The sequence below is a fragment of the Protomyctophum bolini genome, assembly GCF_963924005.1.
Source record: "Protomyctophum bolini genome assembly, chromosome: 2".
In the NCBI taxonomy this organism is placed as follows: Eukaryota; Metazoa; Chordata; class Actinopteri; order Myctophiformes; family Myctophidae; genus Protomyctophum; species Protomyctophum bolini.
In genome coordinates, this window is record NC_137863.1 from 4265687 (window position 1) to 4290565 (window position 24879).

The window sequence follows — 24879 nt, forward strand, 5'->3', positions numbered from 1 at the left end:
ATCATCACTGTAGTTTCATTCTTTGATTAGGTTACTTGTGAATTACTCATATATCGGTTTCATTGTCCTGGTTGAACATTTTAATGGATTTTAATCACAGGTTAAGGATTTAATCACAGATCTGTTAAGCGATGCTTAAAAATAAGTGGCGCAACACAACTCGAATTAAAATGAATCCTTGATCAACAAATCATTAAGGCCTTCATGGTTTGGATCAAAACAAGTTACCTTAATTTTTTACTTTTATTTGAATAATTGGCAGCAAGCCAAAGCATAATTGAAAGACACTTCAAAGTTATCTGCATAATTAGCAAAACGCCAGTTCAGATTAATAGAAAGTGCAACTCCTGACCAAACAAATGGAATGCAGTGACTGCTGATGTAGCAGAATAATGAAGCCAAATCAAACATGCTTTACAGATATGGAGAGGAATGGACCGTATATAACACGCTTCTGGCCTTCAGTTAGCTGTACTGAGGCAACATGGGAAAGCTTCTCGTCTGCGTTGGTAAGCTGAGACATTGAAAACAACGTATTTTTGTATTAACTGTAACTTTTGATTAACTTTTGAATGTAATCTAAGTATTCAAACGAATGGTTTAATAATATTATTCAGATGAACTGAAGGCAAATGTTTGTATGCTGTATGTAATCTAGAATATGTAAGACAAGATCAGCTTAGGGTTCCACACCCCTTTGAAGCTGGACTTAACTCTTCCATCGCCTCTAGGGGGCGCAAAAAGGCCCTGACTGCCATTTTCTATACGTTTATTTATATTGTTTTCTAAACAAAAAAAATGCCCGTTTTAAAATGACGTTAATGGCGTTGTTGGCGCTGTGGGAGTTGATACAAAAGAAGTTAATTAAGTCCTTGGCAGACATTGAGTTTTAATTGTAACCCATTTCGACCTGATACCAGATTCTACAAATGTCTGCTAAATCCTGACAGTTTTCTGAAAAACCTATGTTTCTATATCAGTGGTTCTCAAACCACATTTCATGTCCAGGACCCCTAGAATCATATGTATTTGGCCTCCGACCCCCATCTCAAAATATGTTGTTTCAGGGACCCTCCCAGAAGCAAAGATTTGAGTTTAAAAACGTTCGCTCTGAAAGAATATATAAGGATTCGCGCCACATTTTCGTGTGGTACTGACAAGGAGTGTTTTCTTCTTACTGAACCAACCCTCTCTCTGTCTCTGTCGCTGTCTCTGTCTCTGTCTCTCTCTCTCTCTCTCTCTCTTTCTCTCTCTCTGCTTGTGTGTCTCTCTCTCTCTCTCTCTCTGCAGGGCTGGCTCTCCTGCTGCACGTGCAGCTAGGTAAGACTTTGTCCACTTGGTGTTATAATACTGTAGCCTGGCTTCAGACCATCCACCGCGTCCACTCCGGCTAGTGATACTATATGGATCGAGGCCACGGTTTTACTACATGTGTATATATATATATGAGTACTTGAAAAGCAAACGAGAATCCCGCACAGGTCCTCACTTATACGTCAAGAAAAGGGTTAATTGCAGGTACGTTTGGGTCGCTCTGCCCTGCCTTCCAAGCGAAGGAAATGTTGTCTCTGCAAAGTGAAAAGTGTGCACTGTCCAGGATTCTGTATTAAAGTGAAAACAGTGTGCACTGTCCAGGATTCTGTATTAAAGTGAAAACAGTGTGCACTGTCCAGGATTCTGTATTAAAGTGAAAACAGTGTGCACTGTGCAGGATTCTGTATTAAAGTGAAAACAGTGTGCACTGTGCAGGATTCTGTATTAAAGTGAAAACAGTGTGCACTGTGCAGGATTCTGTATTAAAGTGAAAACAGTGTGCACTGTGCAGGATTCTGTATTAAAGTGAAAACGGTGTGCACTGTGCAGGATTCTGTATTAAAGTGAAAACAGTGTGCACTGTCCAGGATTCTGTATTAAAGTGAAAACAGTGTGCACTGTGCAGGATTCTGTATTAAAGTGAAAACGGTGTGCACTGTGCAGGATTCTGTATTAAAGTGAAAACAGTGTGCACTGTGCAGGATTCTGTATTAAAGTGAAAACGGTGTGCACTGTGCAGGATTCTGTATTAAAGTGAAAACAGTGTGCACTGTGCAGGATTCTGTATTAAAGTGAAAACAGTGTGCACTGTCCAGGATTCTGTATTAAAGTGAAAACAGTGTGCACTGTGCAGGATTCTGTATTAAAGTGAAAACAGTGTGCACTGTGCAGGATTCTGTATTAAAGTGAAAACAGTGTGCACTGTCCAGGATTCTGTATTAAAGTGAAAACAGTGTGCACTGTGCAGGATTCTGTATTAAAGTGAAAACAGTGTGCACTGTCCAGGATTCTGTATTAAAGTGAAAACAGTGTGCACTGTCCAGGATTCTGTATTAAAGTGAAAACAGTGTGCACTGTGCAGGATTCTGTATTAAAGTGAAAACAGTGTGCACTGTCCAGGATTCTGTATTAAAGTGAAAACAGTGTGCACTGTCCAGGATTCTGTATTAAAGTGAAAACAGTGTGCACTGTCCAGGATTCTGTGTTAAAGTGAAAACAGTGTGCACTGTGCAGGATTCTCTGTTGCTTCTCAAACATTGACTCATGCCTACTCGAAGCAGTAGGTTTTCAAAAGGACCTTTTTTACTAACTATATTGGGTGCTCAGAATAGTATTTCATGGACACACACACATTATACTTGTTCCAACATTTCTATTCACGGCCACGAGATATAGTCATTCGTTCATACATTTTAGTTAACCCATTTTGACCTGAGATCAGATTTTAAAAGAAATTCTTCACGTCTGACAGTTTTCTGAAAAAGCTATGTTTCTATGTCGGTCGTTCTTCGATTTTTCAGAAATAGCAGACCTACAAGCTCGTAGAGTGGCGCGCTATGAGCTTGTTATGAGCTTGTATTTTTCAATAGCTAAAGCATAACATAATGCTAACACCAAAAGGGGTTCCCGCCCCAAAATGGGTTAATTTGTGCTAATGAATTATGCAATATCTGGTCACAAATTAATTAAAACGCGGGAATGAATGACTTGTAGAGATATGGCTTATCCACACTTTTCCTGGGCTGTGTGTGCTCCAGTTCCTGTCGATTTGATCCAATGAAAGCCAATGAAACTGGTCAGATGACCAATGATATCCAATGAAATCAACAGGAACTGGAGCACACACAGCCCAGGAGAAGTGTGGATAGAGTAAATGTCTTGCAGAAAACAGCAAGTTGAGAAAACGGGCTTGAAAGGTCTCTAACAGTACACCTAGCTACATGTTTAATAATTTATTTCATATTTACATGTCTTCTGTGGTCTCTAACATTACACCTATAGCTACATGTTTAATCATTTATTTCATATTTACATGTCTTCTGTGGTCTCTAACATTACACCTATAGCTACATGTTTAATCATTTATTTCATATTTACATGTCGATTTCAGCTCTGGCACTTTTTTTCAGACATGCTCTATATAGTATGTGAAGAGTCTGCCTGTGCTATCAACTCATTTAAAGGTATATTCAGTGATTTCACTCAAAAAACCTTAGGTTTCGTTTTTGGCTGGGACCTAAGCCTTTCATCCAATCAGCATACAGAGCCAAAAACTAAACCTAAGGTTTTTTGACCCCCAGGGGTTAACTGGGGACAGGGAGGAGGAACTCCTTATATGGTCAGCACACTCTATAGTAGAGAGGATTATCACAACAAAACAAAAAAATAAGTGATATTTGAATTAAGTGAAATCACTGAATATACCTTTAAAAAAATATATAACAATAAAGTTTTTCTCTCCTCTGGTGAAAAGCTGGAATTTGTCGCGATGGCAGCTAGGCTCTCAGTCAAATCTGGGTCACAAATGTCATATAACTTGCAGGATCCTCCTACATCCTGTCCTGTTATTTCACCAACTGGGCCCAGCACCGTCCCGGTAGAGGGAGCATGACGCCCAAGGACATCGACCCGTGTCTCTGTGACCACCTCATCTATGCCTTCGCCGGAATGGAGAACCACATGATCACGACCACCGAGAAGAACGATGAGCAGTTCTTTGCAGAGTTCCAGGCTCTCAAGAACCAGTGAGGACACAGTACACACACACACACACACACACACACACACACACACACACACACACACACAAGCACACACTGACACACATGCTTATGAGCATGCATGCACACACACAAGACACACACACACACACACACACACACACACACACACACACACACAGCGAGAACTCAGATTGTGTGTTTTTATTTTTGTTTTTTCTTCAGGAACAGTAACCTGAAGACCATCATGGCCATTGGTGGATGGGGCATGGGCACCACACCGTGAGTATTAACCCATTTCGACCTGTGGGAACCATTCTGCAAATGTCTTCTAAATCCTGACTGTTTTCTTGAAAAAGCTGTGTTTTTCTATGTCAGCCGTTCTCAAACACTTTCATGTCACTTTTCACGCTTCTTCAAAAATAGCAGACCTACAAGCTCGTAGCGCGCCACTCGGTGGCGCGCTACGAGCTTGTAGATCTGCTATTTTTCAATAGCTAAAGCATAACATAATGCTAACACCAAAAGGGGTTCCCGCCCCAAAATGGGTTAAACAAGAGGACAAATTCCAGGTATAGAGAGTATGCACAATTGCACATGCATGCTTTTCCCATCCCCCTCATCTAGACTGAGTGGCAAAACATTGAGCAGCATGGATGGAGCGTTGGAGTTTGGAAGCGCTCGTTGGAAATCACTCAACCGTCCTGCCGTACCACCTGTTTCTAAATGTCACATAGTGCAGGTCCAGGCAGCAAAATGTTGTGTTACTGAAAACAAGCACTTCCAAACTCTGACACTTTCTTGACAGAAAGAATAGCTTCTATGGTGGATTTTCATGGAACAAAACCTTTGCAGATATATAAAGAGGATAATTCCAAGCTTTTCGTTCAGCTGCAATGTTGGTGAGTTTAACATTGTTTTAATGCAATCAGACAGGACTTTTCTGTTTGGATGAATGGGGCTGTCTTTAACCCATTCTGACCGGGAACCCATTATGGTGTTAGCATCATGTTATGCTTTAGCTATTGAAAAATAGCAGATCTACAAGCTCATAGCGCGCCACCGAGTGGCGCGCTACGAGCTTGTAGGTCTGCTATTTTTTGAAAAATCGAAGAACGACTGACATTTTTAGAATCTGATCTCAGGTCAGAATGGGTTCATCAGACCAGTGTGTGTCCTAGTGGAAACCTCGTATGAATCTGATCTCAGGTCAGAATGGGTTAAAGGCCATAAAGTAGTTTTTTTGCCACTCAGTGGGCGTTCCCGCATAACTTCCAGGTACGATGATGTCACACGCATACCCTCTATAGGAGCTTCAGGAGTGGGTCAAACTAAAAGCCCTCGTGTGACTCTTTTTCTATCTCTCTTGCTGCACTTTCTAGCAAAAGCATGTAAATAAGCGAAGAGACCCTTCAGTTGTACTGTTTGTAGCAAACACTCCGCACAGAAGAAGACCTTTTTTACCTGTATTTTTTTGTGTGGTAAAAGCACTCAAACTTTATTTCTTTTCCAACCTTCATAACCCCCCCCTCTCTTCTTCCCTTTCGTTGTTTGTTTTTCTTGGGAACTATGCACAAAAACAACTTTCACCCACGTTTTTTACCTGTAAAACTGGGATGTGACAATAAAGATGATTCTCTCTCTCTCTCTCTCTCTCTCTCTCTCTCTCTCTCTCTCTCCAGGTTCACAAACATGGTGTCCAGTCCTGCTAACCGTCAGACCTTCATCGACAGCGTGATGAAGTTCCTGCGTCAGTACGAGTTCGATGGTCTGGACATCGACTGGGAGTACCCGATCGGAGAGTACAAGGCGCTCTTCACTGTCCTGTGTCAGGTCAGCCTTCTGTCATGAGTCGTGTGGAAGCGGCATTTAACCCATTCTGACCTGAGATCAGATTCATACGAGGTTTCCACTGGACAACACACTGATCTGATTAACCCATTTTGACCTGAGATCAGATTCTAAAAATGTCAGTCGTTCTTCGATTTCAAAAAAATAGCAGACCTACAAGCTCGTAGCGCGCCACTCTGTGGCGCGCTATGAGCTTGTAGATCTGCTATTTTACAATAGCTAAAGCATAACATGACGCTAACACCAAAATGGGTTCCCGTTCAGAATGGGTTAAGGCCTCTGCCTTGCCACAGTCGCGTAATCGCGATGAAATGATGAAATATTAAATTATTAGGAATATAGAGAGAACAGTATAACTTACCGGGGTTACTATGATAATACTGACACCCTCGTCTTTCTCCATCACCACCTCCCTGTCTCTCTCTCTCTCTCTCTCTCTCTCTCTCTCTCTGCAGGAACTGATGGCTGCCTTCGAGGCCGAAGGGAAGCAGACCAACCGTCCTCGTCTGATGCTCACCGCTGCCGTCGCTGGAGGAAAGGAGAACATCGGCCCTGCGTACCAGATTCCCCAACTCGGAGCGTCAGTAGCCAATTAGATAACACATTCATTAAACTCATTTAGACCTGAAATTTAAAAAAAAAATCTTCTAAATCCTAAAAGTTTTATGAAAAATGTTTCTATACTGTATGTCAGTAGTGCTCAACCTTTTTCATGTCAAGGACCCCCAGAATTATCTGTATTTGGCCGCAGACCCCCCATCTGAAAAGATGTTGTTCCAGGGACCCCCCAGAAACGTTCGCTCTGAAATAATATATATTCAAAGATTTGTGCCACATTTTCACGATTTTTCAAAAATAGCAGATCGACCTACAAGCTCATAGCAGATCTCATAGCAGATCTACAAGCTCATAGCGCGCCACTCGGTGCCGCGCTATGAGCTTGTAGATCTGCTATTTTTCAAACAGCTAAAGCATAACATAATGCTTAAGACACCAAAAGGGGTGCCCGCCCAAAATGGGTTTTAAACACATATGGGGGAGTACGTCTTTAGACCTATACTGACTCTTTATGTTCTTATCTTCACCAGCGTCCTGGACTACTTCCATGTGATGTCCTACGACTACCAGAGTGGCGACACCCTCACAGAGAACAGCCCTCTGTACAAGATCTCAACCGACCACGGATGGGACCGCGAATACTACAATGTGGTGAGTGACGAGGTTCCTCTCCGCATGACATTAACCCCTTTTGGTGTTTTCATTAAGCATTATGTTATGCTGTTGAAAAATAGCAGATCTACAAACTCATCGCACGGCACCGGGTGGCGAAAAAAAAGTGAAAATGTGGCCCAAAATGTTTGAATATATTATTTCAGAGCGAACGTTAACTCAAATCTTTGCTTCTGGGGGGGAGGTCCCTGGACTGGACACAGGGCTGGACTGGGACAAAAATTCGGCCCGGGCATTTTCGCGTGAATGTGGCCCAGACCGGCCCACCCACCACAACCAGCGCACAGACAGCAGAAACTCTACCGCCCGCTCCGTCGAGGCACACACAAACAAACAAGCCCTAATAATACCACTACTATTACAGAACAACATAGGCCTAAATGATACAAACCAACAGACAACTACACAACTACACAACCCTTTGTAGAGGGTTTATTTGTCACTCACTGATACAGGTACAGTGAAATTATCATGATGGCACTGGCAGAATGGCAGCACGCCCGGACCTTTCCTGGTGGCCTGCCGCCTATTGGCCTGCCCTACGGTCGCGGCCCACCGGCGAAAATGCCCGGTATGCGCGGTGGCCAGTCCAGCCCTGTCCCTGGAACAACATGTTTTCAGATGGGCTCGGTGGGCAATTACATATATTTTTGGCATGAAAAATGAAAATTGCCTTAAAAATGTTTGAGAGCGACTGACACAGAAACATGGGTATTTCAGAAAAAACTGTCGAGATTTAGAAGGCATTTGTAGAATCGTCCTCAGGTCTAAAGTGATGCTGTTGAAGGAATTAAATGGCTCCATTATAAAGAGTGGCTGGTGATGCCAGTGTAGCCTACTGTATGTTTCCTTGTACATATCGTAGGATTACGCTATGAACTACTATAAGAGCCAGGGCGCTCCGGCAGAGAAGCTGCTGGTTGGTTTCCCCAGCTACGGCCACACGTTCCTTCCGTCCACTCCCGACATGAACGTTTGCGCTCCACAAATTGGACCTGGACCCCCCGGGCCATACACCCAATACACTGGATTCTGGGCCTACTACGAGGTAGGCATGTTTTCCACTAATTTAACAAACTCATGCATGACAACAGGTTTGTTATTATCGGTAACATTACTTTACTTCACTTGTGTGTGTCGTGTCTGATTAAAAAAAATAATGAATTACTGCTGTGAGCCAATACTTAATAGTCCTACATACAAATTCAAAGTTAATACACCTTTTGCACATAAAAACGACTCCAGGGTGTCTAATGAAGTACTGTCACCTCATAGATAGACACATGAAAAACTGGAAAAATACAGAAATTGTGGCATTAAATTTGCTTCATAACCCTATATCTTAAGCTTCATTGTACTGTACATGCACCTTGAACCTTGAACATACTGTTAATATTCTTCCATACCTTCTCATCAGATCTGCGACTTCATTAAGAAGGGAGCCACCCAGGCCTGGGACGCCCCCCAGGACGTGCCCTATGCCTACAACAGCCACGTCTGGGTGGGATACGACAACCCCAAGAGCTTCGGCATCAAGGTGCGACAAGAGTCCATAACATACTGCAATTATGTGTGTTATGCTTTAGCTGTTGAAAGATAGCAGATCTACAAGCTCATAGCGCGGCACCGAGTGCCGCGCTACGAGCTTGTAGATCTGCTATCTTTTGAGAAAATGTGGTGCAAATCTTTGAGTATAATGCTTTCAGACTAGCGAACGTTTTTAACTCATATCTTTGCTTCTCATGAAACAACATATTTTCAGATGGGGGTCGGCGGGCAATTACATATATTTTCATGTCAAGGTCCTCGACATGAAAATGTTTGACCACCACTGACATAGAAACATACGTTTTTCAGAAAACTGTCAGGATTTAGAAGACATTTGTAGTATCCTCCTCAGGCCTGAATGGGTTAACCGTAACATTTTAACCGTTAACCGTGACATTTTTTTTAAATTCCTTCATACCAAATGCCATTAAGGCACTAAATGATACCATGTCTCGCTAGATTTGTTTGTTTTTCCAATGTATCTGCCACTGTTGTCCTGCACTTTTTTGCCATGAGAAAATTATTGTTTTAAGTGCTGTTGCTGTTGTTGTAACCGTTTGTTTTTTACGGTTGAGACCGAAGACGAATTTCCACACGTGGACAATAAATGAAACTAACTAACTAACTAACTAAGATGCAGACGTGGACTTCACATACAGTATACCTCACAATTACTGTTACTTCCCTCAACAAATATTAGCCCCTGCGGATTCCTTGGATCATGACGCAACTCTACAGATTACGTTTGATGTTGACAGACAAAGAAATCTAAAACTCTTGTCTGGAAATCTCCCCCCCAGGGCTGTTGTCACATTGTGTACCTTAATAATAATAATAATACAATATGCTATTGTATAGCACCTTTCATGAAAAAAGATAAGCAAGGCATAAACATTAAAAAACAAGAGCAGTAATGCAATACAGTGAGGACATGAATAACAAAAAAGATCAATTAAAAGCAAGAGTGTAGAAGTGGGTCTTGAGCTGAGCTTTAAAAATGTCTACAGAGGCTGCCTGTCGAAGGTACAGTGGGAGCTTGTTCCACGCCGTCGGCCCGTAGAAGCAAAAAGCTGCTTCCCCGTATTTTTTATTTTTCATTTTTTAATGAAGCCATTGTCTGCCTGTTTCATGTACCATACTCTCAAATCCCTCTACAGGCTGAGTGGCTGAAAAAGAATGGTTTTGGTGGAGGTTTTGTCTGGAGTCTGGACATGGACGACTTCAGCGGAACCTTCTGTAACGCTGGGAAGTTCCCTCTGATCAGCACCCTGAAGACTGGCCTGCACGGAGCCGGATCTGGTAAACATGCTCTCTCTCTTTCTCTCTCACACACACACACACACACACACACACACACACACACACACACACTCACACTCACACTCACACTCACACTCACACTCACACATACACACTCACACTCACACTCACACTCACACACACACACACACACACACACACACAACATCTGAGTTCCATCTCTTCTTCACTCATCCTTTTTCTCCTCTATAGGCAGGTTTGTGAAACATTATTTTCGATTATTTCTCCCTTTCAATAATACCAATTGGTGTTGTTTTTATATCGTTGGAAATCCAGATTACTCACCTTTTACAATGATAATTAGAATCAGCTTTATTGTCACACCACTGTTTTACGGGTAAAAAGCGAGTGGAATTTGTTTTTGTGCATAATTATAATGGTTCCCATCGTGCCATTTTTCCAAGAAAAAGAGGGGGAGGGGGGCTTAGGAGATCAAGGTAGGAAAATAAAGAGAGTTTCAGCACTTTTACCACAAAAGTACAGGTCTGTGGGTCAGGCTTTTGCTACAAACGGTACAACCAAAAGGTCTCTTAGCATACAAGCTTTTGCTATAAACCGCATGAGGTCTCTTTTTCCACAAAAAACATAGGTAGGCCTACAACTTGTAAGGATTGTGCATTCATGGAATGAGCAACTTCGCTAACCAGAGATTTGAGAGGATTGTGTCTGTGTTGCTCATTCCACAAATTGAATCCTTACACGTTGTAAATGTGACTAATCAGGATTTTATTTCCAACAATGTGAAACACAATACCGTATTATTATTAAGGTGATAAATAATCGACTGAAGTAATGTTTCCGAACTCCTTTTTTAATTGTTATTATTTTATTTGTTTAGGAGTTTGTATTTAGCCTACATATATAGGAGTTGGGCGCTGGTGACATGCACAGAAAATAGCAGATCTAAATAGCAGATCAACAGCAGTGCGTCACATATGCTGTGTTCACACGGGTAGATGCAAAAGATACAAAGTTACACAGCATATTTATATCTTTGGATACCAGCTTCAACGCTTTTGTAGCTGTTGTAGTTTTTGCAGCAGCTACAAACGTCTGATGTATATCCTTGTATCTTCATGTCGCTGTGCTTCCATTGAAAATTAATCGTAGACTTGTATCTTTGCATCTGTGCCTGTGTGAACGCAGCATTACTGATCTGCTATACTTTCCGTATGTGACACAATGCACATCATGGAAGTATAAACAGGGCCGTAGCTGACCATTTGGTTGCCCTACTCTATATCCTATATTTGTGCCCTCCCGACGAGAGCGTTGCAATTCCTCGTGCAGATTGGCTATTTTCGCTGTTTGCGAGGACGCGCACACGGCCGCTCGTTATTACGTGGCGGAGCCGCAGAGAAAATTGTTATTTTGAGGGAATCGGCTTGGCACTTTTTGGCACATTTTCGGCGTGTTGCCCTACTCGCGCTATAGCGCGTACTGCGCGTATAGGTAGCGACGGTAGCACTGAGTATAAATGGGGTATAATCTGTCACACTGCAGGCTGCGCAGCCCGGCGGCAGCCTCTGGCCCCGGTCACCCCCACCCAGCACCCAGCTCCGCAGCCCCAGCCTGGGACTCAGCCCAATAAGCCACAGCCAAGTGGAGGTGGAGGCGGAACCAGTGGTGGAGGATCTGCATTCTGCTCCAGCAGGAGCAACGGTCTCTACCCAGACCCCACCGACAAGAACGCCTACTACCAGTGCGCCCAGGGACGAACCTACAAAGAGAACTGCGCTGCCGGCCTCGTGTTCGACACCAGCTGCAGCTGCTGCAACTGGGCTTGAATGAACGAGGTTTCACGGTTGCGTTCCACTTTGTATCCCAGATATATTCTATATAGTAGGTGCATTATAGAGCTGGATGTATAGGTGGTTAATTCGAGGCAATGCTGTTTATATACCGATCACTGATGGAAATAAAAAGTAAATTGTCATTCAAAGCCTGTCTACTCATTTTTCTTATCTACATTTCTTTCACCCATTTTGTTATGTCTCCACACTTGTTGAGTTTTTAAACAATTCCTAAAAGTACATATAAAGTTGTTTATTGCAGCACTGAGTATCACATAGGGCAGAGGTTCTCAACCCGTGGTTCGCGACTCCTCGGGGGGGGGGGGGGGGGGGTCGCCAAATTATTTTGGGGGGGTCCCCTAATTATTAAAAATAAAAGTTTTTTGTTTGTTTGTTTACTGGCTGGAAAATGGAAATGAAGAGTTTACATATACATAGTACACATAGTAGATGCATACACCTTCCCTAATTATAACTGGTTTCAGTATTTATTTATGGTGTATTGTCTCTTTATTATTAAGGTTATTGTAGCAGTCAATTTATATTGGGGGCGGGGGTCCAGACAGAGACATTGCCAAAGCATTTCCGGGGGTCCCTGGCCAAAAACGTTGAGAACCCCTGACACATAGGGCAGAGTCTGACGTTTGCGTTTTATCCTACTTGCCCTGCGGGGCAAATACTTATAAATAAATAAAATCAACTCCGTATCCATCTATGTTTGTATTGCATGCTTCTAAACTCAAATCTATGAAGAATGTGAGTAAATACTACAGAACACGTGTTTTCAGCATATTACATCAATCATTATTTTATTGTACAGTAGGTTGAAAATTGCTTCTAAGTTCCAACAAATTTATTTGTGGCATTACAGTAAGTAATATGGCAGAAACCGAACCTATAACGAATAAACCAGTAGCTTATTATAGCGTAATTTCAGACCAAATAATTCCCAACGCATTTTTCCTCATAGACATTTCAAAAAGTATTTATTTAAAGACGGTTGCGCCGCGGACAAAGCCAACTCAAGTTGTGACAACTACTGGTTGTGACAAACGGGACCCAATGAATAATTACAACAAAAAAAGTGTTGTAACATGCCGTTTTTTTCTTCTTTCTAATTGTGTGTGTGTCTGTGTGTGTGTGTGTGTGTGTGCGCGTTTGTTTTTTGTGCAGGTACTGTTTACTGTATGATCGTTGCACGCAAACCATACCAAATGAATCATCAATGCCGTTTACCACCCAGCAGAGAGGTATATAATTTCAATACTTATTTTCAGTACTTTTTACTCTATACTACAATTATAATATGAAAACTTGACTTACTACCGTAGTTACTTTGTAGATTTGGGTTATTATTATTATTACAAAATATCACTACCACTTCAGCCCAATATTTCTGCCATTTTGAAAATAGCAGATCTATACACGCTCACATTGTCGCATTGTGAACTTTTAGATTTAGAGATCTATTTTCAAAAGATGTTGACGGCTTTTTACATTTTTATAATTATTTGCTTAGATCACGCTCTTCACTATGAATATAGCTCTGTGTTGCTAGGCAGACAGAGTAAAGTGAAAAGGTCTGCCTCCATCTGCCTCAGCATGGAAACAGCCCTTTTAAAATGCATTTTACTTTTACTTTATTCACATAACTAAAGCGTTGATGACTTGTTGGCCTTCAAAATAATAACAAGGCACTGGATTTATGAATTAGTAGTGCCAGTCAATTCAATTAAAAAGGTGCTTTATTGGTATGAGAAAACTCTCTCATTAGCAGGCAACAGTGCAGCACTATCTCTCTCTGTCTCTCTGTTTCTGGCACAACAGCGCCCCTACTGGTACTCATAGTCATACTGGTGCTCATAGTCACATAGGTGAACACGGACGTTGCTGTTCCTTGGAGTGGTTGCACCACTCAAAAACAGTTGAAAATGGGGAAAGTATACAGTTGGAGCGGGTACAGCATTGGAATAACGTGTTCCTTCCACGCGCTACGTCCAACCAGGGAAACTCCCCCCTGTCAGGTGTAAAGGAGCAACTTGGACACTCAGGCATGAAGGAAGCATGAGTTCAAGTCCGTTGCTCTCCCCTTGTCCCCCATATATGGGGACTAGGTTGGTGGAGGGTGTGTAGAGCCCAGGATCACATTAGATGATTGACACAGGGGTGAAAAATGGGTTACAAAATCGTGCAGGCACTTTCTTTGCAGTCACTTTGGGACAAATGGCAGCATTTTTCTCAGGACTATTTATTTAGTGCCAGTCAATGCGTTAAGAAAAACATGCGAGTACTTCTTCCATCACTGTTGGATATAATTGCTGCCTCATGCCGGCTTCCGCTGCCCAAGTGTTGGCAGCCAACATTCTGATTGGTTTAATAAATGGCATGCTCAAAACACACCCATGACTAATTCAAGGCGCGCCCACATACTGGTGCCCTGTAGATTGTTTAAATTGCCATGGACACACCCCCAAGGTGCAAGTTTGAGACAACAAAAAAAGAAAACGTACGTTTAATTACTCTATTTGTTTTACTTCAAATTGTCGACAAATCATTATCATAATTGAATGACACTTGAAAGTTATCTTCAAAATAGAAAGTGCAAACTGCTGACCAAACAAATGAATCAGGTGACTGCTGATTTATCAGAATAACGAAGCCAGATCAAACATGGTGTTACTGATATGGAGAGGAATGGAGCGTATATATAAGAGGCTTCTGGCCTTCAGTTATAGCTGTACTGAGGCAACATGGGCAAGCTTCTCATCTGCGTTGGTAAGCTGAGACATTGTTTTGCAGAGGAAGTTAATTGTAACTTAGACGATTTAACATAACTTAAGTTAACGTACATGGAATCTATTCTTTATTCTGTTCGAATATTTTTGTTAACTTTCTGATATTAAAACAATGGATTTAAAACAGCAATGGTTTAAAAACAATGGCGTACAAATCAAAGGCAAGACAGAAACAAATAATATTCTGCAACAACATTAGACCCTTCTTGGGGTAAAACAGATACAAAAAATCACACCTGTGTGAAGTGAGGCCGGGCGCTGATATATTAAAGTCTAACTCGTGTTGCTATGATTAGGTGACAAAGCAAACATTGAATTATCTTTATTGTTAAGGGCATTTAATGTTTGTGTTATAGGGACAAGATGACGTAAATTGTCCCTTCATTGTCAATGGCGTTTTTAAAACAAACATTGAACCTGTATATAGGAGGGGCTAGCGCCCCTCAAAAACTAAGTAATAGTGGAAAAAAAAGTCCTAGAAAAATGCTAAGCAAAAGCTCATGATGTATGGGGTTCCCCGGTTGGACATAGCGCGTGGAAGGAACACGTTATTCCAACCAGTTCCTTTCCCCTCCATCAGTTTGACCTCCTAGGGGGAGGTAGTTTAGAGACCAGGAATACTGCATGTTTTTTTGTTTGTTTTTTTACTACCTACCTTTAAAAATGCAATACAGAACTTGTTTTATATTTGTAAACAGTCTATTGTAGAGAATGTTAACAGTATACTATACCTGTACATCATCAGTACAGGGATTCCATTTGGGGACCTACGGTTTAAATCACAGGTATCCACACTTTTCCTGGGCTGTGTGTGCTCCAGTTCCTATCGATTTGATCCAATGAAAAGCCAATGAAACTGGTCAGATGACCAATGATATCCAATGAAATCAACAGGAACTGGAGCACACCACACAGCCCAGGAAAAGTGTGGATAGGAATTGAAACGTATGCATTGAATCTGAGTGTTTTTCCCGACTGAACGCCTTCCCCCTTCTCTGTCTCTCTCTCTCTGCAGGACTGGCTCTCCTGCTGCACGTGCAGCTAGGTACGTCTTTGTCCACTTTGGGTGATATATATACTCTCAAATTGAGGGAAGATGGCGAGACCTATAATAAAACTATAACTGCATCTCTCATGTCTTGTCTTGGATAATATTATAGGATCCTCCTACATCCTCTCCTGTTACTTCACCAACTGGGGACAGTACCGTCACGGTGCTGGGAAGTACATGCCCGCCGACATCGACCCGTGTCTCTGTGACCACATCGTCTACGCCTTCGCCACCATGGACGACAACATGATCAAGACCTTCGAGTGGAACGACGTCACGCTCTACGGCCAGGTCCAGGCTCTGAAGAACCAGTGAGCAGACACACACACAGTACACACAAGTCACACACACACATACAGTACACACATACACACACACACATACATGTGTGCACACTTAGAAAGGCGTCGAGAACTCAGTTCCTTTTATGTTGTTGTTCTTCAGGAACAGCAACCTGAAGACACTGTTGGCCCTCGGTGGATGGAACTTTGGCACCGCAAAGTGAGTATATTAAACGAACGGATTTATGACCTCATGAGGAACAGGTAAAAGCACCTGTGACGACTCTCTCTCTCTCTCTCTCTCTGTCTCTCTCTCCAGGTTCACTACCATGGCGGGCTCCGCTGCTAACCGTAAGACCTTCATCGACAGCGTGATCAAGTTCCTGCGTGGGTACGAGTTCGACGGCCTGGACATCGACTGGGAGTACCCGATCGGACCCACCAAGGAAACCTTCACCACCCTGTGTCAGGTCAGCCTTCTCCCGGTGTTACTAAAAGCCTATACAATATCTTCTATACGTCTATATGTCATGATGTTCCTGCACAGCCTCAGTTCTGCTCTGTGTATTCTGAACAAAGTATCGTACTGTATCCTACTGTATTATCCAATCCACCTTAGACCGGCACCCTCCCTAGATGTTTTTAAAACTCAGCTTAAGACCCACTTTTTATTTTAGCATTTGGCTGAATCCTTTGATTTTAATCTCACTGTTTTACCTATTTAGTTTGTCTTTTTATGCATTTTTTATGTCGTTTGGTGGGGTTTTTTTTTGCATTTTTTGTACTGATTATGCCTTGATTGTTATGTTGTTTTTTATACTTTGTTGTCTTGTAAAGCACTTTGCGCTGCACTTGTGTCATGAAAGGTGCTCTATAAATAAAGATTATTATTATTATTATTATAACTTATAACTTATAACTTTAAGCAGCCTGGTTGAGGTCAGTTACAAAAGAGTCCTTCTTTGGCTTATACTGGGAGTGTGCGTGCAAAGTTTGACGCTATCGCGTTCCAGCGGTTTCCAAGATTAGATTCGGATGGTCAGACACATGCACGGACAAGGAGAAAAAAAAACATACTCTCTGTCTTCGGGCCCCATTGAGCCGAGATAATAATGAGTAGATGCCACTCGAGAACAGATGTTGCAGAAAGTTCCAAACAGAAGTAGTAATCAAAGATATATGAAGCTATATACCCTTGAGGATAATAATATTACTGACACACCCTCATCTTTCTCCATCACCTCCTTCCAGTGGCGTGCACAGATACACACTAGGGGGTGCTAGAGCACCACCTGCCCTTGCCCTCTAGACAGCAAGGTGTCCTTTTGAAAAAAGAAAAAGAAAGTACAGTGTACAGTATGTGGAGTCTGTGGACCATGGTGGCATTGATCAATTCTTAAAGCTTCTAATATATTATCTATGCCCCAAAATCTCTAGATCTCACACTATTAAGGCAACCGGGCCGGTTCCACGCGCTGCACAAGGTGCCCTTTTTTCACTTGAGCACCTGCCTGCCCCTCTAAATGTCTGTGCACGCCACTGTCCTGCCCCTCTAAATGTCTGTGCACGCCACTGTCCTGCCCCTCTAAATGTCTGTGCACGCCACTGTCCTGCCCCTCTAAATGTCTGTGCACGCCACTGTCCTGCCCCTCTAAATGTCTGTGCACGCCACTGTCCTGCCCCTCTAAATGTCTGTGCACGCCACTGTCCTGCCCCTCTAAATGTCTGTGCACGCCACTGCCTCCTTGTCTCTCTGCAGGAGCTGGTGGCTGCCTTCGAGGCTGAGGCCAAGACGACCGGCCGCCCTCGCCTGATGCTGACCGCCGCCGTCGGAGCCGGTCAGGGAACCATCGATCCTGGATACCAGGTTCCCCAGCTCGGAGCGTCAGTATAGATAACACACACACACACACACACACACACACACACACACGAGGCAGCGGTGGCCGAACGGTCTTGATATCGGAAGGTCGCTATAGTTCGTATCCCCCGGACCGGCACGTTAAAATTACCACCGCTGAAGTGCCCTTGAGCAAGGCATTGAACCTCTACCATGAAATGTTCTATTGAGCAGGGCCTGGCTGTAAACAAGTTCTTGAGCTTAGTCCAGTTACCCTGGGTAAACATAGTACCTTAGTCCAGTTACCCTGGGTAAACATAGTACCTTAGTCCAGTTACCCTGGACTGACCTGTAGGTCTTCTATTTTTGAAAAGTCGAAGAATGACTGACATAGCAAACATAGCTTTTTCAGAAAACTGTCAGGATCTAGAAGACATTTTTAGAATCTGATCTCCGGTCAGTTTAAGGCAGCAGGCGTGCTGAACTCAGAAGAACATAAAGGCAGAGATGCCACTGCACACTAACCTGACGCTGCCAGATAACTGCACACATGCTTCAGAAATAAACCCTGAGTCCTTTTTTCCCCAACGCAGCGTCCTGGACTACTTCCACGTGATGACCTATGACTTCCACGGCTCCTGGAACAGGCAGGTTGGAGAGAACAGCCCGCTGTACAAGGGACCCGCCGACGTCGCAGCGTGGCAGCAACAGTTCAACGTGGTGAGTTTCTCTCTGCATTTCTCTGCTGTCGGGAGGAAACCTTACATAACTCCAACATAACATTATTCTTCCACCACTGATTGTAATACTGTATGGTATGAATTTATTTTCTGTAAAGGCTGCTATAGTATGTGTTTTTTTTCTCCCCCACCCTGTGTGTCCATGTAGGATTGGGCTATGAACTACTGGAAGAGCCAGGGCGCCCCGGCTGAGAAGCTGCTGGTCGGCTTCGCCACCTACGGCCACAGCTACGTTCTGGCTTCTTCCGCCACCGCCGTGGGCTCTCCGGACAGTGGCGGCGCGCCCGCCGGACCCTACACCAAACAGAACGGAGTCCTGTCCTACTATGAGGTAAACACACAACACCCTACACCAAACAGAACGGAGTCCTGTCCTACTATGAGGTAAACACACAACACCCTACACCAAACAGAACGGAGTCCTGTCCTACTATGAGGTAAACACACAACAGCACTGGTTCCCTAACAAAAATGTCGTGAACAAACACGGCTGTGCTCAGATACTTTGAACGTTATATGTCTCTGCGCCCCGTGCGCCGTACAACCGAGATCCAAGCCATTCTACGTCTTTTTGTAAACTCGTCAATCTGGGTTCCTTGATGCCGTCTCCATGCTGGAAAGCTGAAAATCTAATTCCGTTCTCTGGCTCATTCCCTCAACGTGACCTGCTGTGGCACTTATTTACTGAGCAAGTCTGCACCATTGTGAGGTCAGTTTAAAAAAAGAACGTATACAAGCACACCGGATAGTCGGCTTCAGTTCAGGTGGATCACCACGCATCCCCACCCACCAGGCAAACCAGGCATACTTAATGAACTGGTGGGCGTGTCCACATAAAAGCGTGATTTTAACAAACATACTGTACACTTTTAGGAAAAAAAGTTCTTCCTTCTTTTTTTTATATATTTTTTTATCCCACGATTTTGTAACCCATTTTTCACCCCTGTGTCAATCATCTAATGTGATCCTGGGCTCTACACACCCTCCACCAACCTAGTCCCCATATATGGGGGACAAGGGGAGAGCAACGGACTTGAACTCATGCTTCCTTCATGCCCGAGTGTCCAAGTTGCTCCTTTACACCTGACAGGGGGGAGTTTCCCTGGTTAAAAAGTTCTTCCTTCTTGTATTATAATAATACCTGATGATCATGTTTTAGGGTGGAAAGAAATCGCGGCACTCCATCTTTAAACCTTTTTTCTTTGTAAAAATCTCTGCCTTCATTCAGATCTGTGACTTCCTGAAGCAAGGAGGCACCGAGGCCTGGGACGCCCCCCAGGACGTGCCTTACGCCTACAACGCCCACACCTGGGTCGGATACGACAACATCAGGAGCTTCGGCATCAAGGTGCCAAACATTTGTACTCTTATATTGTTCAGATTTGTAGCCTCTTGAATACTGTTTCCTATAGTGGTGGTCGGTGCTTCTTTTATTTTTTTTCAAACCACTGAGTCCGTAATATATTATATATATATACAGGTTGAGTGGCTGAAGCAGAGCGGTTTCGGTGGAGGTTTTGTCTGGACTCTGGACATGGACGACTTCAGCGGCACCTTCTGTGGGCAGGGAAAATACCCTCTGATCGGCGCGCTCAAGACTGGCCTGCACGGAGCCGGGGCTGGTAAACATGCACACTTAACCACTTTAGACCTGAGCTCGATTCTACAAAATGTCTAATAAATCATGACAGTTTTCTGAAAAACCCTATGTTTCTATGTCAGTGGTCCTCAAACTATTTCATGTCAAGGACCCCTAGTATTATATGTATTTGACCTCCGACCCTCATCTCAAAATATGTTGTCCCAGGCACCCCCCAGAAGCAAAGATTTGAGTTAAAAACGTTCACTGTGAATTAATATATTTAAATCAAACATTTGCAGCACATTTTCATGATTTTTAAAAAATTAGCAGATCTACAAGCTTGTATAGCGCGACACTCGGTGCCGCGCTATGAGCTTGTAGATCTGCTATTTTTCAATACCTAAAGCATAACATAATGCTTGAAACACCAAAATGAGTTCCCCCCCCAAAAATGGGTTTTAAAACTTTTTACAGTACATTTACCAAAAGAAAAGTACAAAATGTGAGTAATTTTTTCCACCTGTGACCTCCACTGATAAAAACAAAATACTGTAATACTAATACACTGAGTCCATCAAAGAAATAACCATTTCTTCATCCTCTCTTGTCTCTCACGCAGCCTGCACCCCTCGCGCTCAGCCCCTGGCCCCCGTCACCCCGGCCCCCCCACCCCCGGGAGCAGGACCGTGTTGGGGCAAGACCAGCGGCCTCTTCCCGGACCCCAAGAGCAAGAACCAGTACTTCCAGTGCAACGGGGGCCAGACTGTCACACAGACCTGCCCCCCGAGCCTCGTGTTCGACAACACCTGCAAGTGCTGCAACTGGGCCTGAACGCCGTCTTCGGTCGTTCTATTATTAGGTGTATTGGAGTTAGTATTTGGTGTAACATAAAAATATAGTAGGCTACATTTTGCCTAGATAGCGATCACTTTGTGGAAATCAAATAAACGATGACATTACAAAGCGGCTGTTGAAGTTATTTATCTGCCTTTCTCTCATCAATAGTTAATACAGTAGCCAGAAGTGTTAATATAATCTAAAAACAAACGGTACAAATAAGTAATTCGTCTGTTTTTGATTGATTGATTGACTGACTGACTGACTGACTGACTGACTGATATAATCATCGTACATCATCATCAAGAATGGTGGTCTCTTATTGGCCAAAATGTTATTGTCTTTTTTGTGTCCAATGTAGTTATGTTAACAGTTCATAAAGTTAACATAACTATAACTAAATGCTTTTGAAATTCAATAAAAATATTTTGCTACGACAGTAACATGCACTGTGGCCCTCTGGAGTGAGTGTGGAAATATATTGGCCCTCGTCATCGTCAGAGTTGCCCACCCCTGATCAAGACATTACAGTGACATCATGGCTGTGTAAACCAAAAGTGTATTGAAGCTGTAGGAGTTCTAGGTTACTTTTGCTGATGTAAGATGTGCACTGATTATGTTTTGGTGTTCATTCATCGCATTGCTTCCAAAATATTACATGATCAAAATTCAAATCATGATTCAAGATTCAATAATTTATTTGCCATGTCAACAAGTTGATAGGAATTTGTCTTGGTTCATACTCAACATATACAGACAACCATAGATACACAAACAAGAAGGACAGTGTAAATGGCCACCAACTAAGAAGTTATGGTTTACTGTGGTACATTCTGAGCAGGTTGTGTGTGGTTTAAAACTGTCCACTAGGTGGCAGAGTTAGCCCATGTCCTTTCTGGGCATTCAGGTATATCAGGTGACGTTAGAGTTGAAAGTTCATTGAAAGACAAGATGGCGGGACGCATGCAGTTCAGAACGAACTCTGTCAGTTATAACGATTTATATTTCATGATCACCCCTTGGAAGGCGGAATGAGGTTCGTAAGATAAAGATGTGATAGTGCCTAGAGTGTGTTTATATTTTGTTAGTTAAAAAGAGCGTCTTGTATTGCCGTAATGTAAACACTGTTGTCATGTGACTTGGCTGCAACACAGCTCCCGAAGGACTACCGTTTACAAGAGTTAATTCATGTCTAATGTAATTGATAGTTACAAGTTGACTTATGATCATTAAGAAATATACCATTGTGTTTATGGTCAAGTTTTGAAGTTTATTTTGGCTAAACTGTATACGTTGTATGACTACTGTATTTTGACTAATGTTGATTATATTTTTTGTCGTATCTCTGCAGTTTTTACGGTGCTTCTTGGTACCACACCAAAAATAAAGAGCATCAGTCTGAAACTCTACTGTCTCACTCTCAAAGTCCATACCAAGCCCAGGGGGCAGTTACAGACAGTACAATACAAAAACCAGCAGCATAGGAAATTACATTCAGTTTTTTAAAGGTCTATATAGCATATACCAGTGGTTCCCAAAGTGGGGTCCGGGGACCCCCAGGGGTACCTGAGGGAGTTCCAGGGGGGACCCATCTATTTTGTTCATGTTCATAAAGTGCTAAAGTGTTTAAAGCAGTGGTTCCCAAACTTTTTCATGTCAAGGACCCCCAAATTGACACTACTTAGCCCGTGGACCCCCATTTGAAAAGATATGCCAGGGACTCCCATAAGAGAAGACATACACATTTAGACGTCTACATTTAGACGTCTACATTTAGACGTCTGTATACATTTAGACCAGTGGTTCCCAAAGTCGGGTCCGGGGACCCCCAGGGGTACCTGAGGGAGTTCCAGGGGGGACCCATCTATTTTGTTCATGTTCATAAAGTGCTAAAGTGTTTAAAGCAGTGGTTCCCAAACTTACATTTAGACGTCTACATTTAGATGTCTGTATACATTTAGACCAGTGGTTCCCAAAGTGATGTCCGGGGACCCCCAGGGGTACCTGAGGGAGTTCCAGGGGGGACCCATCTATTTTGTTCATGTTCATAAAGTGCTAAAGTGTTTAAAGCAGTGGTTCCCAAACTTACATTTAGACGTCTACATTTAGACGTCTGTATACATTTAGACCAGTGGTTCCCAAAGTGATGTCCGGGGACCCCCAGGGGTACCTGAGGGAGTTCCAGGGGGGACCCATCTATTTTGTTCATGTTCATAAAGTGCTAAAGTGTTTAAAGCAGTGGTTCCCAAACTTACATTTAGACGTCTACATTTAGACGTCTACATTTAGACAGTGTCCCCCTGAGTGCCTTCCCAGTGCCTCCCCAGTGCCTCCCCAGTGTGTCTCCCCCCCAGTGCCTAACTTGTGCCCCCCGAGTGCCAACATAATTATACATTTTTCATAATGAAGTTTCTTTCAAAGACATTTTGTACATTTCGACAGGCTCGAAGCCATAAGCATTTATATCTAGAATGCAACGGCCCCATGAAACGTCTAGACAGAGTGACATTATAATCCACATACGTGTTTACAGTAAACAGTCCAGCTAGGGAGGACATGTTTAGTCCAATACTAATTAAACAGTACATGTAGTGGCTAATCAACACATATGAACAATAAAACTTAAAAGCCACTAAAAGCACCGGGCAGCGAATCGTACGCAGTTGGCAGGGAATAAGACCACTGTCCAGTCAGTTGGTAGGGAATAAGACCATTGTCCAGTCAGTTGGTAGGGAATAAGACCATTGTCCAGTCAGTTGGTAGGGAATAAGACCATTGTCCAGTCAGTTGGTAGGGAATAAGACCATTGTCCAGTCAGTTGGTAGGGAATAAGACCATTGTCCAGTCAGTTGGTAGGGAATAAGACCATTGTCCAGTCAGTTGGCAGGGAATAAGACCATTGTCCAGTCAGTTGGTAGGGAATAAAACCATTGTCCAGTCAGTTGGTAGGGAATAAAACCATTGTCCAGTCAGTTGGCAGGGAATAAGACCACTGTCCAGTCAGTTGGCAGGGAATAAGACCACTGTCCAGTCAGTTGGCAGGGAATAAGACCACTGTCCAGTCAGTTGGCAGGGAATGAGACCATTGTCCAGTCAGTTGGTAGGGAATGAGACCATTGTCCAGTCAGTTGGTAGGGAATGAGACCATTGTCCAGTCAGTTGGCAGGGAATAAGACCACTGTCCAGTCAGTTGGCAGGGAATAAGACCATTGTCCAGTCAGTTGGTAGGGAATAAGACCATTGTCCAGTCAGTTGGTAGGGAATAAGACCATTGTCCAGTCAGTTGGTAGGGAATAAGACCATTGTCCAGTCAGTTGGTAGGGAATGAGACCATTGTCCAGTCAGTTGGTAGGGAATAAGACCATTGTCCAGTCAGTTGGCAGGGAATAAGACCACTGTCCAGTCAGTTGGTAGGGAATAAGACCATTGTCCAGTCAGTTGGCAGGGAATAAGACCACTGTCCAGTCAGTTGGCAGGGAATAAGACCATTGTCCAGTCAGTTGGTAGGGAATAAGACCATTGTCCAGTCAGTTGGTAGGGAATGAGACCATTGTCCAGTCAGTTGGTAGGGAATAAGACCATTGTCCAGTCAGTTGGTAGGGAATAAGACCATTGTCCAGTCAGTTGGTAGGGAATAAGACCATTGTCCAGTCAGTTGGCAGGGAATAAGACCACTGTCCAGTCAGTTGGCAGGGAATAAGACCATTGTCCAGTCAGTTGGTAGGGAATAAGACCATTGTCCAGTCAGTTGGTAGGGAATGAGACCATTGTCCAGTCAGTTGGTAGGGAATAAGACCATTGTCCAGTCAGTTGGTAGGGAATAAGACCATTGTCCAGTCAGTTGGTAGGGAATAAGACCATTGTCCAGTCAGTTGGCAGGGAATAAGACCACTGTCCAGTCAGTTGGCAGGGAATAAGACCATTGTCCAGTCAGTTGGTAGGGAATAAGACCATTGTCCAGTCAGTTGGCAGGGAAT

General features: G+C 43.2%; 2 protein-coding genes across 2 annotated transcripts; both read left to right on the forward strand.

The window, feature by feature from the left end:
- Positions 1–418: 418 nt before the first annotated feature.
- Positions 419–11770, forward strand: LOC308326338 (acidic mammalian chitinase-like; the record flags this gene model as incomplete). The annotated part of the gene is made up of 11 exons (XM_080779145.1): positions 419–509; positions 1291–1320; positions 3857–4058; positions 4260–4316; positions 5717–5867; positions 6341–6465; positions 6974–7094; positions 7981–8163; positions 8533–8652; positions 9821–9962; positions 11487–11770. Exons 1-11 carry the CDS (start codon positions 485–487, stop codon positions 11768–11770), a joined length of 1440 nt encoding a protein of 479 aa, XP_080635271.1. The 5' UTR covers positions 419–484.
- A 2756-nt stretch (positions 11771–14526) lies between these two features.
- On the forward strand, positions 14527–20896 carry LOC308326346 (acidic mammalian chitinase-like; the record flags this gene model as incomplete). Its single annotated transcript, XM_080779155.1, has 11 exons — positions 14527–14551; positions 15587–15616; positions 15732–15933; positions 16067–16123; positions 16223–16373; positions 17663–17787; positions 18337–18463; positions 18632–18814; positions 19712–19831; positions 19964–20105; positions 20685–20896. The coding sequence occupies 11 exons, from the start codon at positions 14527–14529 to the stop codon at positions 20894–20896; spliced, it is 1374 nt and encodes a 457-aa protein (XP_080635281.1).
- Between the last annotated feature and the right edge of the window lie 3983 nt (positions 20897–24879).